Source organism: Primulina eburnea, chromosome 16, assembly GCF_022965805.1.
Source record: "Primulina eburnea isolate SZY01 chromosome 16, ASM2296580v1, whole genome shotgun sequence".
NCBI classification, from domain to species: domain Eukaryota; kingdom Viridiplantae; phylum Streptophyta; class Magnoliopsida; order Lamiales; family Gesneriaceae; genus Primulina; species Primulina eburnea.
In genome coordinates, this window is record NC_133116.1 from 21,428,752 (window position 1) to 21,445,985 (window position 17,234).

The 17,234-nt window shown below is 41.1% G+C and overlaps 1 protein-coding gene across 1 annotated transcript; it reads left to right on the forward strand.

The window, feature by feature from the left end:
• Window positions 1-12,955: 12,955 nt before the first annotated feature.
• LOC140816587 (RNA-binding KH domain-containing protein RCF3) lies at window positions 12,956-17,234 on the forward strand. The gene is made up of 8 exons (XM_073175944.1): window positions 12,956-13,971; window positions 14,669-15,142; window positions 15,221-15,463; window positions 16,093-16,347; window positions 16,433-16,497; window positions 16,593-16,698; window positions 16,783-16,909; window positions 17,003-17,234. Exons 1-8 carry the CDS (start codon window positions 13,270-13,272, stop codon window positions 17,020-17,022), a joined length of 1,992 nt encoding a protein of 663 aa, XP_073032045.1. The 5' UTR covers window positions 12,956-13,269; the 3' UTR covers window positions 17,023-17,234.

Genomic DNA, 17,234 nt, shown 5'->3' on the forward strand with positions numbered 1-17,234 from the left:
GGGTGTTGCGAGAATTTAAATCTGCGTTGGGATGGACAATTGCTGATATAAATGGGATTAGCCCCACTGTTTGCATGCATAAAATATTGATGCACGAGTCCTATTCACCCTATGTTGATCATCAGAGGAGGCTTAATCCAGCCATGAAGGAGGTTGTGAGATCTGAGGTATTAAAATTGTTAAATGCTGGTGTTATTTATGCTATATCTGATAGTTCATGGGTTTCACCAGTACAAGTAGTGCCCAAGAAAGGGGGAATAACTGTAGTAAAAAATGAGAATAACGAATTGATTTCAACTCGTCCAGTGACTGGTTGGCGAGTGTGTATAGACTACAGAAAATTGAATGATGCGACTAGGAAAGATCACTTCCCTCTTCCCTTTATTGACCAGATGCTTGATAGAGTAGGTGGTTATCATTATTATTGCTTTCTAGATGGTTATTCAGGTTACAATCAGATTGTTATAGCACCGGAGGATCAAGAGAAGACTACCTTCACTTGTCCCTACGGTACATTTGCCTTTAGGAGAATTCCATTTGGACTTTGCAATGCACCTGCTACGTTTCAGAGGTGTATGATGGCTATATTTTCTGACATGGTTGAGGAGATAATGGAGGTTTTCATGGATGATATATCTGTCTTTGGTTCAACCTTTGATCACTGTTTGCAGAATTTGACCCTTGTTTTGCAGAGATGTCAGGAGAAGAATTTAGTGTTGAATTGAGAGAAATGTCACTTCATGGTGCAAGAAGGTATTGTGCTTGGGCACAAAATTTCAGCGAGAGGAATGGAAGTGGACAGAGCCAAAGTTGTGGCAATTGAAAATCTCACACCACCAAAGAATGTGAAAGGGATCAGAGTTTCTTGGGACATGCCGGGTTCTATCGTCGTTTTATTAAAGATTTTTCTAAAATTACTAGACCTTTATGTAATCTGTTAGAGAAAGATTCTACATTTATTTTTGACGATGATTGTTTGCAGGCGTTTAACAAGATCAAGACAGCTCTGACTTCCGCACCTATCATGATAGTGCCTGACTGGAAGGAACCCTTTGAACTCATGTGCGATGCGAGCGACTATGCTGTAGGAGCAGTATTGGGACAAAGGCAAGACAAGATGTTCAAGACTATATACTATGCTAGTCGTACACTTAACGCAGCCCAACAAAACTATACAACCACTGAGAAAGAGATGCTAGCAGTGGTGTTTGCATTCGACAAATTCAGAACATATCTCATTGGCACAAAGGTAACGGTTTTTACTGACCATGCAGCTCTTCGTTACCTGTTTGCCAAAAAGGATGCAAAGCCCAGGTTGATACGATGGATACTCCTACTTCAAGAATTTGACTTTGAGGTCAAAGACAAGAAAGGTTGTGAGAACCAGGTGGCTGATCACCTGTCACGACTAGAGCTGGAAGAAAGAACTGAAGGTGGAGCTATCAACGAGTCGTTCCCAGATGAACAACTTTTCAAGGTAAGTGTTACGCATCCGTGGTTTGCAGATATAGCTAATTTCCTTGCGGCAGGAGAATTACCTTCAGATTTAACGTATCATCAAAAGAATAAATTTCTTCATGATGCCAAGTTTTATCTGTGGGACGATCCGTTCTTGTTCAAGAGATGCGCTGATCAGATAATCAGACGATGTGTAGCAGAGGAAGAAGCAGGTATGATTCTAGAGCAGTGTCATTCCTCACCCTACGGTGGACACTTTGGAGCATCTAGAACAGCAGCTAAGGTATTACAATCAGGTTTCTATTGGCCTAATTTATTTAAAGACAGTTATACTTTAGTCAAGTCATGTGATAAATGCCAAAGAGTTGGCAATATTTCTAAACGACATGAATTACCATTAACAAATATTTTGGAAGTGCAACTCTTTGATGTCTGGGGTATTGACTTTATGGGTCCCTTCCCATCTTCTTTTGGTCAATCTTACATTTTACTTGCTGTCGATTATGTGTCAAAATGGGTGGAAGCAATCGCCACCAGTACTAATGATGCTCGAGTTGTTGTTAGTTTGTCCACAGGAACATCTTCACAAGATTCGGAATTCCTAGAGCCATTATCAGTGATGAAGGTACGCATTTCTGTAACAAATTTTTAACTCACTATTGGCCAAATATGATGTGAAGCACAGGGTGACACTGGCATACCACCCGCAAGCCAATGGGCAAGCAGAGATATCCAACCGGGAGATCAGACAAATCTTAGAAAAGACAGTGAAGACAAACCGGAAGGATTGGGCGATCAAGCTAGATGATGCATTATGGGCGTACATGACTGCATACAAGACACCTATCGGGATGTCTCCTTATAGGTTGGTCTTTGGAAAAGCTTGTCATCTCCCTGTGGAACTGGAGCACAAAGCATATTGGACTGTGAAAGAGATAAATTTTGATAAGGGAGCATCGGGCGAACAACGACTGCTGCAGCTGAATGAGATGGAGGAGTTTAGGAATGAGGCATACGAAAATGCCAAGATATACAAGGAAAATACCAAGAGATGGCATGACAAGCAGATTCTTCGACGACTTTTCGAACCGGGGCAACAGGTGTTACTATTCAATTCTCGACTGAGGCTGTTTCCTGATAAGTTAAAATCACGATGGTCTGGACCGTTCACAGTGGAAGCAGTGTACCCACATGGGGCAATTGAGCTAAAATGCAAAAATGGTGAGACTTTCAAAGTCAATGGTCAGAGGGTCAAGCATTACTTTGGAAATGAAGTGCGACACATGGACAACATCCCACTGGGAGAACCAAAGTAGACTGAAGAAAGTCAGGCTGATGACGTTAAACCAAGTGCTGTGTGGGAGGCAACCACATTTATTTATTTTTGCATTCATTCTATTTATTTTATTTCGATTCTATAGTTCATTAATTTTAACTTTCTCAAGTATTAATTTGCATGTTGCTATTTTTTTGCAGGTATTAAAAAAAAAATTGCAAAGGACAGTTTGCCACGCGCACATGCGCAACATTGGTCGAGGGCTCAGCGCATATGCTCCATTCCGAGCGCGCACATGCACGAAATTTCCAGTAGCTTTGGCGCATATGCGCCACTCCGGGCACGCATATGCGCCATATTTCCAGAAAGGTCGGCGCATATGCGCCAATCCGGGCGCGCATATGCGCCCACTTCCAGCATGCCGGCCAGTAGCTTGCGCGCATATGCGCCACTTCAAGGCGCGCATATGCGCGGCACAGCTTTTTTTTTTTAAAAAAAAAAAGAGATCGCAACTTCAGATTCAGAAACACACCCTCAAACACACAGCTCCCACCCTTATCAACAAACCCTCGCCGCAGCTCCTCACCGCCGCCCTACGCCCGCCGCCACCTCCTTCAAAAGCCGCCGCCGCCGTCAATCGCCGCCGTGAAACTCCAACCACACTCCAACTTTTGGTAATTTTTTTTGTGAACTCAAGGGTTTATCCAGATTTTTGACTCAAATCTTGAAATTGGTGTAAATCTATATGGGAAATTGGTGAGATTGTGTAGTGGATGCTCAAAATTGAAGTATTTTGTGAGTGGGGTGTACGTGCATTGCTTGTTGGATTAGTGGTTAGTGAAATTTTATTGTTCAAGTTTGGGAAGTCCGATTGTCTTCGATTTTGGTCTATTGTGGGTTGAATTTGGTGTTGATTGTGATATTTTGATTATTGAATTGAGATGGCACCGAAGAAAAAATCAAAGAAAGGCGCCTCATCTTCCGCAAGTTATGATTCGCACCGATTTTGGAATGAAGAAGCACAACAGGTATATGAGAATTCGATGACTCGGTTGATTATCCCAGAGAGGGGATTTAATTTATCGACATTACGTGGTTTTATTGAGCGAGAATTGGAAAGAAGACAGTGGGTTGAATTTGCTCAACCACCTTTTGACGCTGTGATTTCTGTCGTCAGAGAGTTCTATGCCAATCTGCGGATACGGCATGATGACTCAAAGGTACTTGTGAGAGGAAAATTGGTATCGTTTGATTCTCAGACGATAAATACGATATATCAGATGCCAAGCCTTGAAGAGGACGAGTACAGTGTATTCTTAGACGATGGGGTCGATTATTCAGAGGTAATCCGGACTGTGTGTCAGGCAGGCGCCGTATGGAAGATGAGCGCGAGTGGTCCAATCTCACTGAAGAAATCCGAGATGACTCCTAATGCAAGTGCGTGGACGTCATTCGTGTTGGCTCGAGTTCTCCCATCCTCACATTACCACGACGTAACCAAAGACAAAGTTGCGCTTGTCTTTGCGATTTTGATGGGCAAATCTGTGAACTTGGGAAGACTAATATATGGCTCGATCATGAGAGCCGGCATTGGATTAACCTCGGTCGCCCTGCCATGCCCCCACATTGTTACCGAACTCTGCAGACAGGCCGGCGTCACTTGGTCGCCTGATGAGCAAGTACTTAAGCCGAAGGCTCCCATCGTTGCGCCCTACATGCCTCCCGTTGATTCAGATGACGAGGACCTGCCACAGGCACCGCTTCAACCACTACCACCACCGGCAGCAGCCAGAGAGCGCAGGGGAGACAGATTGAGGCGATTAGAGATTGAGATGCAGGAGCAGAGGAGATTACTAGTTGAGCAGCGCCAGGTGCTGGATTCGCTTCAGTACCGCACGGACTATGCCATGGGGTATATGATGGACTTCACGTCCATTCTTGCTCAGCGGTTCCCACCTTTAGGTCCAGATGATCCCATGTTTCCACAGACACCTGTTTGGCCACCACAGTATCCACCACCACCACAGTATCCAGGACCTCCTCCGCAGGCCCCACCCCAACACATGGATGAGGACGTTGATGATGATGACGGCGAGCACTGACGCTCGTCGTGTGAGGTATTCTTGTCTCGTTTATTTCTTGTTTATACATTGAGAACAATGCATATTTTAAGTTTGGGGGGTTGATTTTATCTGATGATCTGAGTAGATTATTTGCTTTAGTTTTTAACTTTGATGTTATTTGCTTTGTTATTTTTTTATGTTTATTTAATTTAAAAAAAATTCAGTATTTATTTCATAGTCGTTAATTGTTTGTTTAGAATTGTGGAATTAAGGTAGTAACCAAACAATGATGAGAGTTGACCCGAAATTCATGTTCTCCTTGATTATGAATCTGAATGCATGCAATCTTTACTTGACTGTTTACACATTGACTCACGATTGCTATGATTGTTGATACACCCAATGTCGAGAGAGGGTTCACGTGGTTGTGATTTGAAATGAATGAACGGACTCCAAAACCTGCATGTTGATTACTTGTTGTTGAGTTACATGTTCACTAACACAAAAATGATTCAGGCAGTCTTTGATTTATGTTGTGCCTGTTTTTCCTTGAATAAATTATCACTTGTTAGCCCTTTGAGCCTAAATGAGAATGAGATGTGATTTGTTCTGTTTGAATACCCGAAAACATTATCTGTCTGTGTTTGTTGATTGGTTAATTGAAAGTAGTCTAGAACTTGGCTTGGCACTCTTCGAGGCGAGATACGGGTATTGTGTGACTTAGGGATGATTTAGGCGATTTTTGGAACGTTTGAGCCTTTCAAGCCTATCCATAACATCATATACACCCTAGTGTCTCATGTTTGAGCTTAATGAAAATCGAATGGTGTGTGCCAAGGCACACAACAGCCCCCATTCGTATCAATTCTAAACCCCTACGTCAACTACCAACTTTTGAGAATATACACTAATGCCTACCGAAACCTGAGAGAAAACGAACATGTGTATCACTACAAAAGTTCTTCTCCCTTGTGTGCATATAAGAATATCATGAAAAGGTGAAAAGAAAGAAAGAAATGTTTATTTAAAAAAAAAGGAGAAGTTGAATAAAGAGGAAAATAGTATGACATGTGATGTAAAAAGAGGGCAAAATGATGAAACTGTTGTGGCAAGGCAAGTGGAAGTGAAACAAAAGGAAGGAGACGCGTGCTTGAAAAATGAATTTGTTTGTTTTCTCTCACTTTTGACTCCCTACCTTCATTTGAAGCCATTAGCCATAGCCTAACGTTATAAGCTTAAAAGACCTATTAACCGAGTCACACGTACCCAATATACTAGTGGAGACGAGTTGTCAAGGTTAAGCCTATGGACACTTGAGAAATACCGTCGATAGACACAGGATGTGATTGTTTACATGTGCGCATCTCATGATATTGGATTTTTTTTTGGTTAATTGTTGTCTTCACAATACCACTTTGTTTAGCCAAATGTTACGTTACCCTATAAGTCCTGTTGATTTGTGAAGGTAAATGTGTGCTTCAATGATTTTGCTAATTACATGTGTGTCGAGGAGTCCAGAACTTTATGAGATGAACAGCTATGAACTTATCTTGGCATTTGGAGTGGGTAAACGAGAATAGCAGAACACACACGCACGTGAACTTGAGTAATTTGGCATGTGTTCGATTCAAAATCATGGAAACTGTAATCTCTGAGGCTAGAGGTTATTCTTTTATTCCACAATTCTTGTTCGTTTAGTTTAGTTTAGTCTAGTTAATGTTTTATTTATTTATAGTTTTATTTTTGCTCGGGACTAGCAAAAGTTTAAGTTTGGGGGGATTTGATAAGTGCATTTTATGCACTTATATTAGTCCTATATTTCATATAGATTGTTAGTCTTTTCGGGCGGAGTTACGCGTTTTTTGTTATTTCTGGTGTGATCGCAGGAACCTAGGTGAGACCACTGAAAGGGCGCGAAAAAGAGCGAAAATGGTGCATAGTAGAGAAATGTGAGCCAAGCAAGCAATGGAATGTAGGAAGCCCCGCGCATATGCGCGACGTATTCCCGCGCACATGCGCGCAACTGGCAGTAGCTTCCGCGCACATGCGCCCCCAATGCCGCGCACATGCGCGGCCCATACAGTGTGATTCGCGCATATGCGCGAGTAAGATCGCGCATATGCGCGAGAGTTGCCCCAGGAGAAATGCCGAGAGCTGCGCGCATATGCGCCGCTCATGGCGCGCATATGCGCGCGACGCGAGACCCGAATCTAAATAGGTTTCGACGTTGAAATTAAGAGGGGTTCCGAAATATTATTGAGCAGCCGTCATACCACTCGAAAAAAAAGGAGAAAAAGTGAGAGCGCACGGAGCACGGGACGCGAAGAACGGAGATAGAAGACGCTGAATCCGGACACGGAGACGCACTTCCATCTCTCTCCAACACGTTCTTAATTCGGTTTCTTACTTTTACGTTTTTAATGATTACAAACAGGTTTTGTATTGATTTAATTACGAGTATGAACTAATTCTATTTTCTAGATATTGATGTAGTCTTGGTTGAACCTATGTTATTGACTTTTTAACTTTTCATCTAATTAATTCGTCGTGTTTTTTGTGATTCCTTGTGATTAATGCTTTTGGATTACTGGCCATAATTCGATTGATTGAATAATTAAAATCTAACACTCGAAAGAGGGGATTGAAATTAGGACAGGAGAAATCACATCGTTAGATATTTATAACGTGCAAAAGACTTATAACTCTGACGAATCCATAAGAGGACCTTGGTTGTATTTATTACGTGTTGCTTGATTTTGAATAGACATATTAAAATCGGTAATAGGTAATACAGTTCTATTTATCACTCGACAGAGGGAGTAGAAACATTGCGAGTTCTTGGTTATAAATGCGATGCAATTTAATAACATGTTAGTTAATTCCGATTTAGCATAGGGGAAGCCAGACGAAATCATATCTCTAGATTTATTTCTTCAGTAAATTCTATACTGCGTGCTAGAATTACAGTAATTGCTATTTTATTTGAATTGATTACAAACCAACCATTCGATTTGTCTAAATAAAGTTGAGCTATGTCAATTATGGTAATTAATATACAACTTTGAATAATTACTACTCGTGGGATCGATATTTGTACTCATACAGTACTAAAACTTGACACCGTATACTTGCGGTAGTGAAAACACGCAACACCATGCGCTGGAACCATCGGCACGTGTAACTCACGTGCCGCGGGATCGGCGATTTTCCGGTGGCCGAACATTCCTGGTGATATTTTCGACTTTTTGACCAACTTTTGTAATGTTTGGATATATATTCTAATTAATATGAATTTTACAAACTTAAGTAAAATCAAACGGATTAAATTTTGAACAAAAAATAATCTGGAAATGATCAGCTAGTTACTTAAAAACTCTAATATATAAATATCATTCATAATACATTTTTAGGACTTGCTCCAGCAACTTGGATTATTAATCAAGCCTAAACTGTAAGTTATCAGGTGAGCAAATTACTATTCATTCTTCTATTAAAGCCTTTGGCATTTGGCCTGAAATTTCAATAGCATTTATTTAATGTTCAAATATCATCCACAGTTCATTTCAATTACTGATATATTTTTGTTAGGATCGGTTAGGGGGATCATCGTTGAGCTACAATAGCTCGGTTCTTGAAATATTGAACATCGATGAATTAAATCGAGTTTGGTGTTCAAACCAAGCGGAAAATACTCGAAATAATCCTTCGTAGAAACCGAATAAATATTTTGTAAACCATTTAAAATATATGCAAGTTGGATGAGTAAAAATATTTAGTTGAAGCATTTTATCAAACACTTGGTATGCAATATTTTGGTATTTGAAGAACACATAAAATGCTTCAACAATGCATCTTTAAAACTATGGAAATGATAAGTAAATGCAATAAACAAATAGACACGAATTTGTTTATGGATGTTCGGAGATTTCAAACACTCCTACGTCACCCCTTCTTCCCCTTGGGAAGGATCCACTAGAAGACTTTGATTTATACAACACCTTGTACAAACCCATTCAGCTATGACTTACTCCACTGCCTAAACTGAACTCCTAGCACTCAAGATTGTAGGCAGCACCTCACAATCAGCATATTGTTTAATGTCTCATATGCAAAGACTACATACACAAGTTTTACGTCTTTGTGCAAGACTCACTCAACTAATCTTTGAAGTTTAACTCTCTTGTATATGTGTGAGTGATTGTGTGTGAGGAATTTATCATTTACAGTGTATATCTCAAGTGTATCCTCACACAAGGGCTTGTACTCTCAACTAGCTGATATATTCATGCTAACTGCCCATGCTTTGAATCCACTTCAAAAGCTCTTGTTTGATATTCAATATGTTGTATTTGTAGGCACCAACACTGATATATACGTTAGACACAAGAATATGACCGTTTGAAAAGTTTCTGTACTGTTTCTGAGATTGTAACAGTCAAATTCAGCTTGCTGGGCATTTTCCCGACTGGTCAACTCTGGTCAACTGGTCAACTCAACTGGTCGTTCAGTTCAACTGGTCAACAACTGGTTCGGTTCAGTTGGTTAATTACTAGTTCAGTTCAGTTGGTTGGTCAGCTGGTCAGCAGCTTGTTCAGTTTCAGCTGATGTGCTGCAATCAGCCTATCTGATTTCAGTTTGTGCAGAACCAGTAGCTTCATCGTCATTTATCAGCATCATAAGCTTCGATTCAGACTTTGACTTCTAGAATGATTTGTAGATCTTTGTCTTATCTTTCCAACGATTTCTTAATCGCTTCGTTTCGATAACCGAGCTGAGAGATATGACCAAAATACCGCAGCTGCTCAAACCCAACTGATTGTTGTTTTCGTGTGATCAGTTCGGTAATTGAGCGATCAGTTAGACCATGATAACATCCGATTTTTCCTAACTAACGTGAAATACGATTTGTTCCAAATTGAGTTTTCTAATCAGTCCAATTGGCGGATTATCATTTGAATCATCCAGCTGGGAGATATCATCAAAACACCGAAGCTCGCCAGAAATTCAGTTTGTGCAAAATTCAGTTTCAGCTTGCTTCTTGTGTTTGCAACTTCATACTTGAGTAAATATGTTAGAAACACAATAACAAGTTTTGTTAACATCAAAATCAAGATTGCGAACTTGAAAAGTTCCAACAATCTCCCCCTTTTTGATGATCACAAAACTTGGATAAACAATCAACTCAACTAACATATTTCTCCCCCTTTTTGTATGCATCAAAAAGTCATATTTTCAAACATTTTAAACAAAATTTTCTCCCCCTCAATATTTAAAAATAATCTACTCATTAAAATTATAATGAGTTCTCCCCCTATATTTTAAAAATTTTGAAAAATGTAAAAGAAGAGGGATAACTAACCAATTTTCTTCATGTCTCATTTTCTGCTGCAGCACATATGATCTGTCTTCAACAAATAAACTGTATTTTCTCGTCCACAATTAGGCTGCAAATTTTATACCGCTGTAAACCTCTACGAGTCTAGTTTACAACGCAAAAAGCGGTTCGTCATTTGGACACTCGAGCAAGGAGATATGCCATTTTCCTACTGTCGCTGCAAGCTGCGCGAAAATTCAGTTTTACATATATATGTGTAAAAAATCTGAAATTTCGAATTTTAAACATCAAAATCAGTTTCAATGTTATTTCAAGAACAACCAGCTCTGATACCACTTGATAGGATCGATTAGGGGGATCATCGTTGAGCTACAATAGCTCGGTTCTTGAAATATTGAACATCGATGAATTAAATCGAGTTTGGTGTTCAAACCAAGCGGAAAATACTCGAAATAATCCTTCGTAGAAACCGAATAAATATTTTGTAAACCATTTAAAATATATGCAAGTTGCATGAGTAAAAATATTCAGTTGAAGCATTTTATCAAACACTAGTGATACTCACGGGAAATCTAGGGTCCGATCCCAACGAGCGTCACTAGTTCATACGTGGGCTTTAAGATGACCCTGAGCCTGAAATCAAGAAAAAGACCGTTAAGAGGGGGCCAGGAGGGTGTCCTGGCGTAGCCCCTCCGACGCTCAAGTCAGTGACTGAGGTTATATGGGGGGAGCAGCTAAGGGTGCTGCTGAAAACAATATAGTGAATCCAATCCATTATCATACGCTCAAACCTGGTATTTATAAGAGAATACCTGGGCTTGCCATGGGCCAGTCACCTGTGGGCCTCAGAGATGGGCCGGGAGTTTGGGCCGGATCTTGATGGGTTCATCCCTGGGGTATCACCAGTCTCCCCCTCCCGAGTCGAACTGAATCGCAGGTTCGAAGTTCGATTAGTCATACTGTCCTCGGGTTACCGGGTACGAGTTGTATATTTTCTTCCAGCCGTTCGTCAGTCTTCCAAAATTTGAAAGCAAATCAAATTGCAGTCCTGCTTTGAAAGGAAAGATTTGGTTGGGCTTCAATCTGAGATCCCCGACTCATTTCAATCTCACTTCTCCTCTATTCACCAGCTCTCTCCTGTCTACGTGTCACCTGCGTGTTAAGCCTAACGCTGCTTCATCATCGCCTCACTGTCACCGCCGCGCACACCCTAGCCACCGCCTTGTTCGAGCTGCCGCCAAAGCTTCGCCCAGCCATCACCTCACACCGCCACACTCTCGCCCAGCCACCACTCCACACCGCCCGAGCACGCAGCCAGCGCCTCGCCTTAGCCCAAGCCAACGTCTCGCCCAAGCCCAGCACCTCGACGCACACCGGCCCTAAGCCCCTGCCCACACGCCAGCCTCTCCCCTGCCTTGAGTGCTCGCCTCCTCGCCCACCACGCTCGCCCGGCCGAGCTAACTGCCGCTCGCCTTACCAGCTCGCCCCAACACTTCGCCCCACCAGCTCGCCCCTGCCCCACCAGCTCGCCCCAACACCTCGCCAGCTCGCCCCAACACTTCGCCCCACCAGCTCGCCCCTGCCCCACAAGCTCGCCCAGCCTCGCCCATCATCTCGCCCCGCCGAGCCCCCAGCCTCGCCCATCACCTCGCCAGCTCGCCCCAACACCACCAGCTCGCCCAGCCTCGCCCATCATCTCGCCCCGCCGAGGTGCTTACACCAGCGCCTGCTCAGCCGTGCCCCTGCTCGCCCGTGCCGCGCCACGCCAGCTCGCCCAGCCATGCCATGCTCGCCCCTCACCCGAGCGCCCAAGTCCTCGCATCGCCCATCCTCGTCCAGTACGTTGAGAATTTTGATATATTTCCTTGGGAAGGGTTGTGTGATTTCTGAAATCGAGTTTGGTGTTCAAACCAAGCGGAAAATACTCGAAATAATCCTTCGTAGAAACCGAATAAATATTTTGTAAACCATTTAAAATATATGCAAGTTGGATGAGTAAAAATATTTAGTTGAAGCATTTTATCAAACACTTGGTATGCAATATTTTGGTATTTGAAGAACACATAAAATGCTTCAACAATGCATCTTTAAAACTATGGAAATGATAAGTAAATGCAATAAACAAATAGACACGAATTTGTTTATGGATGTTCGGAGATTTCAAACACTCTTACGTCACCCCTTCTTCCCCTTGGGAAAGATCCACTAGAAGACTTTGATTTATACAACACCTTGTACAAACCCATTCAGCTAGGACTTACTCCACTGCCTAAACTGAACTCCTAGTACTCAAGATTGTAGGCAAGCTTTTCTTTTAACAAGATTTTTATTGGTGAATGAATGATGTAGTGACGACCGTATTGATTTTATTTCCGTATTCAATTTTTTTTTAATTTTTCCGCAAATTTTAAGTACGGTACGTTTCATAGAACATGAGCTATTGAAGCTCATGAAGAATATTGTGTTTGAAACATCTTCGAAGGTGTTAGAAAGGATCCTTCAACTTGAAAATTAGCTTGTGTTTATTTTAAGAGTATCAAAAAATGACATCACGTTGATTCTACCTCTTTAAAAGTTATACATGTAAAAAATTTAAATATATATTACTCTCATCTGATTTTCTGTTTTTCACTTTTTCATTTAAAATTTTGATATATTTTGCATTTATGTAAAATAAATATAATAAATTTCGATTCAAGATCAAATATAATCTGATTATTTGATAAATCATTCATCCAAATTCAACCATAAATTATTTATCCATAGCATTGAATTTATATGAAATAATGACGAGTTGAGACCGAATAGTTTAGTACATGTACCTCTTCATGTACAACGAGACGCGAACACTGATCACATAGCTCGTCATAAATTAGGGATAATAATAGAATAAGTCCAAGAGATCGCAAATATTCAGACCACTGGCTGGCTATTAGACTTCAAGTTCAATCCTCTGCGATAATGGTGGATCTGTTCTAGATTCAAGTTCCCATTTTGCGTTTGAAGGATATGTGGGGTTTCGGGAAGGTTTAAGGGATTTGAACCCTGCAGAAATCCTAATTTCATCTGCTCTGGAATGCCTGAGATTGTGAACTGAATCTGGATTGTATTTGAACAGTATTTTGTTTTTTTACCCTATGGAGAGATCTAGATCTAAGAGATACTATTATGACCAGGACTATGAATCTGAAACCCTACACTCAAGGAGCAAACCGCGATACGGCAACAATTCACATGGCGGTGGTGCAGGGGGACACCATTACGCTCCGAGCTACCCTCGCCGTTCCTCGGTTGGGGGAGGCGGTGGAGGCGGAGGGCGCAAAATGCAGGACCCTTCTTTGATGGTCACCACTAGCTACAGAATTCTCTGCCACGATGTAAAGGCCGGTGGTGTGATTGGGAAATCTGGGAGCATAATTAAGGCGATTAGGCAGCACACGGGGGCGTGGATCAATGTCCACGAGCTGATTCCTGGGGATGAAGAGAGGATTATAGAGATTTCTGACACACGGCGGCGGGACCCAGATGGGAGGTTGCCCAATTTCTCGCCTGCTCAGGAGGCATTGTTTTTGATACACGAACGGATCTTGGAGACGGAGATGGGAGGATACGGTGGGTTTGGGGAGGATGTGAATGAAGAATATGGTAACAGGGGAGGCGGTAATGGCGGTAAAATGGTGACGAGGCTGGTGGTGTCGCGGATACATGTGGGGAGTTTGTTGGGGAAAGGGGGGAAGATAATTGAGCAAATGAGGATGGAGACCAAGACTCATATTAGGGTTTTACCTAGAGATCACACTTTGCCACGATGCGTTGCCATGTCCGAAGAAATAGTTCAGGTTTCGATTGTGTTTTCTCTCTGGACTCTTGCGTATATCTGTCCGCATGGCTGGTGCATAAATTGAAGTAATAATATAATAATAATCACAATAAACCATCAACTCTGAAACAAGCAGGGAACTGCATGGCTGTAGTTGCAAAATCCAGATTTCTCGACTCCAGTTATTCGACTCTTTTAAATGAACTGTTTTCTGAACTTCGATGACGGATATTTTGGATGGTTTGGGTGTAATCCTAAAATGGTGCAACTCCTTTATTTATGAACTTGATCAGGTTAAATAGTCTGCATGCAAGCTAGTAGCTGTTGGGCATCTACTTGAGAAACTTTATTGATTTTCACTGGGTTCGGCATTTTCATTTCAACTTCATGATTGTGGTTTGGACTTTGAATGAAGCATCTAGTTTTTCAATTGTCTACACGATGTGCTATTAGGGCTAGTCCATTCACAGTTCTTTGTTTCCGCGTTATTTAGTTTCCTTTTGTTCTTAGTCTAAACATGCAAGATTCCATGTGACTAAGGAAATAGCTTGAGCACTAATAAACTAAAATAGCGCCCTCTTCAGTTTGATTCCTTACTCCTTTGTGGATCGCATCTAGTTTATTTAGCCATGCTCTTGAGTTTTGTTAGATGGATATTTTTTCCATTCTTGCCTGGAAATGGCCTAATTCCGTATATTTTATTAATCTCTCTGCAGGTGGTCGGTGAAATGAATGCTGTGAAAAATGCTATAGCGATAATATCGTCACGCTTGAGAGAGAGTCAGCATCGAGATAGAAACAATTTTAGTAATCAGTTACATTCACCAGAGCGTTTTGGTGTTACCGATGATGATTTTCGCTTGAATGGTGCTATAGCTAGGAGATCTTCTGCTGAAAATACAAGTTTTGGACCAAGATACTCTGCTGGTTCCAAGGGTAACAACTATTCCTCACGTTCATCTGGATATGCCCTCGAGTCTGGACCTGGTCCTTTACCTGACAATGCTCCATCTTACTGCGGTGATGAAATTGTGTTTCGAATATTTTGCCCTGTTGAAAAAGTTGAATGTGTTGTTGGAGAGTCAGATGGGATCATGGAGTTGCTTCAAAACGAAATAGGTGTCAATGTTGATGTTGCTGATCCAGTTGCTGGTTCAGATGAGCGTATAATTACTATATTATCTGATGAGGTATTCAACTGTTTTTTTTTTCTGGGTAAGCGGTGATTTTGCAAAATTGTGTAAGTTGTTTCTCTGGATTTGCTTTAGGGTCCTGATGATGAGTTGTTTCCTGCTCAAGAAGCCTTGTTGCATATCCAAACCCGCATAGTTGATATTGCCCCAGAAAAAGAAAATATTATTACCACTCGATTACTTTTACAATCAGATGAAATTGGATGCTTAAAAGATAGCTCATTACTAGACAAGGGAAAAATGGGTGGTGCGAATGTGGAGATCTTACCGAGAGGAAAACTTCCCGCTGCTGTATTGGGGAGCAATGAGATTATCCAGGTTGGTTCTCATGTGATGCACTTGTAAATTTAAACGCATCAATATATTTTAAAAATATTCATGTCTCTTGACTGTTTTCATCAAGTACTTCAGATGGCCCAAGTGATAAAAAAATTGATAGAATCGAGCGGATACCACTTTATCAAAAACTAGTATTGATAGTAACAATGTATCTCAAATATTTTAAATCATACAAGAGCTCAACCATCATGTTTGTCGTACCTACGTGGCAAATTGATATTTCAAAAGAGACACGTGTCACGTGCAATATTATACGATTTAGTTCAAGTTCCCCTTAATGAAAAAATATACCTAACTGGTGTTAATTATGGCTTCCTGTTTCCATATTGGTCTTTCCGTTTTATAAATTAATGCATCTACTAGAATCGCATTAATTTTTTTTAGAGAAAACATGTATCCGGTGACACCAAGCTACCACATTTAGCTGTTTCCACTGAACATATGTATGCCCTCATAAAAGTATTAATAGGTGCATCTTTTTATGTTTGTTGGTCCTTGGTGATTGGTGTTCGTTTTGTCAATTGCCTGGTGCTTGAAATATTTGTGACCAAACACCCATATTTGGCTGTTAGACAAGATGCCAATTTGGTACGTTTTTTCACGAACAGATAGTCGGGGAGATCAAAGCAGCTCGAGAGGCTCTAATCGAGGTAACATCAAGGGTTCGAAGTTACATATACAGGGAATTTCTTGAAAAGGGTGGGCCAGCACCAACTATTTCTATATCTAGTCATATGGAAGGTGCTGCTGAACCCGAATCAGCATCCAGCGACAATACGACTCCATCTACCCATTCTGGAAATGGTACAATTGTTTCAAATCATCAGAGCACATCAAACTCGGCTTCAGTGCAGAAAACAAAAGTCAGTAAAACAGGGCTTGTTTCTTGCCTGTAGGATTTGTTGTCGATTTAGAACAGCTGTTTAATAGTTGGTGCTTAATTTGCAGGACATTGTAACATTGAAGCCCAATGAAGTTGTTCATCGTGAAGATACTCCCAGTATTTTGAACAGGTAGTGCATCATCCCGGTAGTAGTATCTCTCGAGACGGAGGTCTCTCTCTACACTGCCATGTTCTCATCTTTTGCCTTTTCACTTGTCGTCCCAGAATTACTGTACCACTTGTCACCAGAAGCACACTGGAAGTTGTATTACCACCCCATACCGCAGCTAAACTTGTTACAAAATCCAAAAAACTTGCATTTATAAGTGAGGTGAGCGTGGCTTTTCTTGTTTCTTGTACCCTTTTCACATACAAGGATATGCAGCATTTTGACATATGGCATTTATGGGAACAGTTATCTGGAGCAACCGTGAAACTGATTGAAGACGGAGCAGACGCAAGTGAAAATATCATACAAATATCAGGTACTCCAGATCAGGCCGAGAAAGCTCAAAGTCTGCTTCAAGGATTTATTTTAAGCAGTAAGTGAGATTTCTATTTTCTACATGTATATATTCATCTGCACACACCTTCCTCAAGCAATTTATCTGATATTGCTGCTGATATTCGTTCAGCTGAGGAGGATGGCCCGTAAATGCGACTGAAGAATTTTACGGCATTCGAGATTTCCTGTTTGTTTATTTAGCAGTGGATGTACGAAATGAAACTGTTGGGCATTTGAGGTTTCTGCGTCGATTTGGTTTGGTTTGGTTTGATGTGATATATAATGTTGGTTGTTTGTATCAAATCAAGTTATCTTTCCCCCAAAAAAGAATTTATCAAGTTATCTTGGAATGTAAAAAAAAT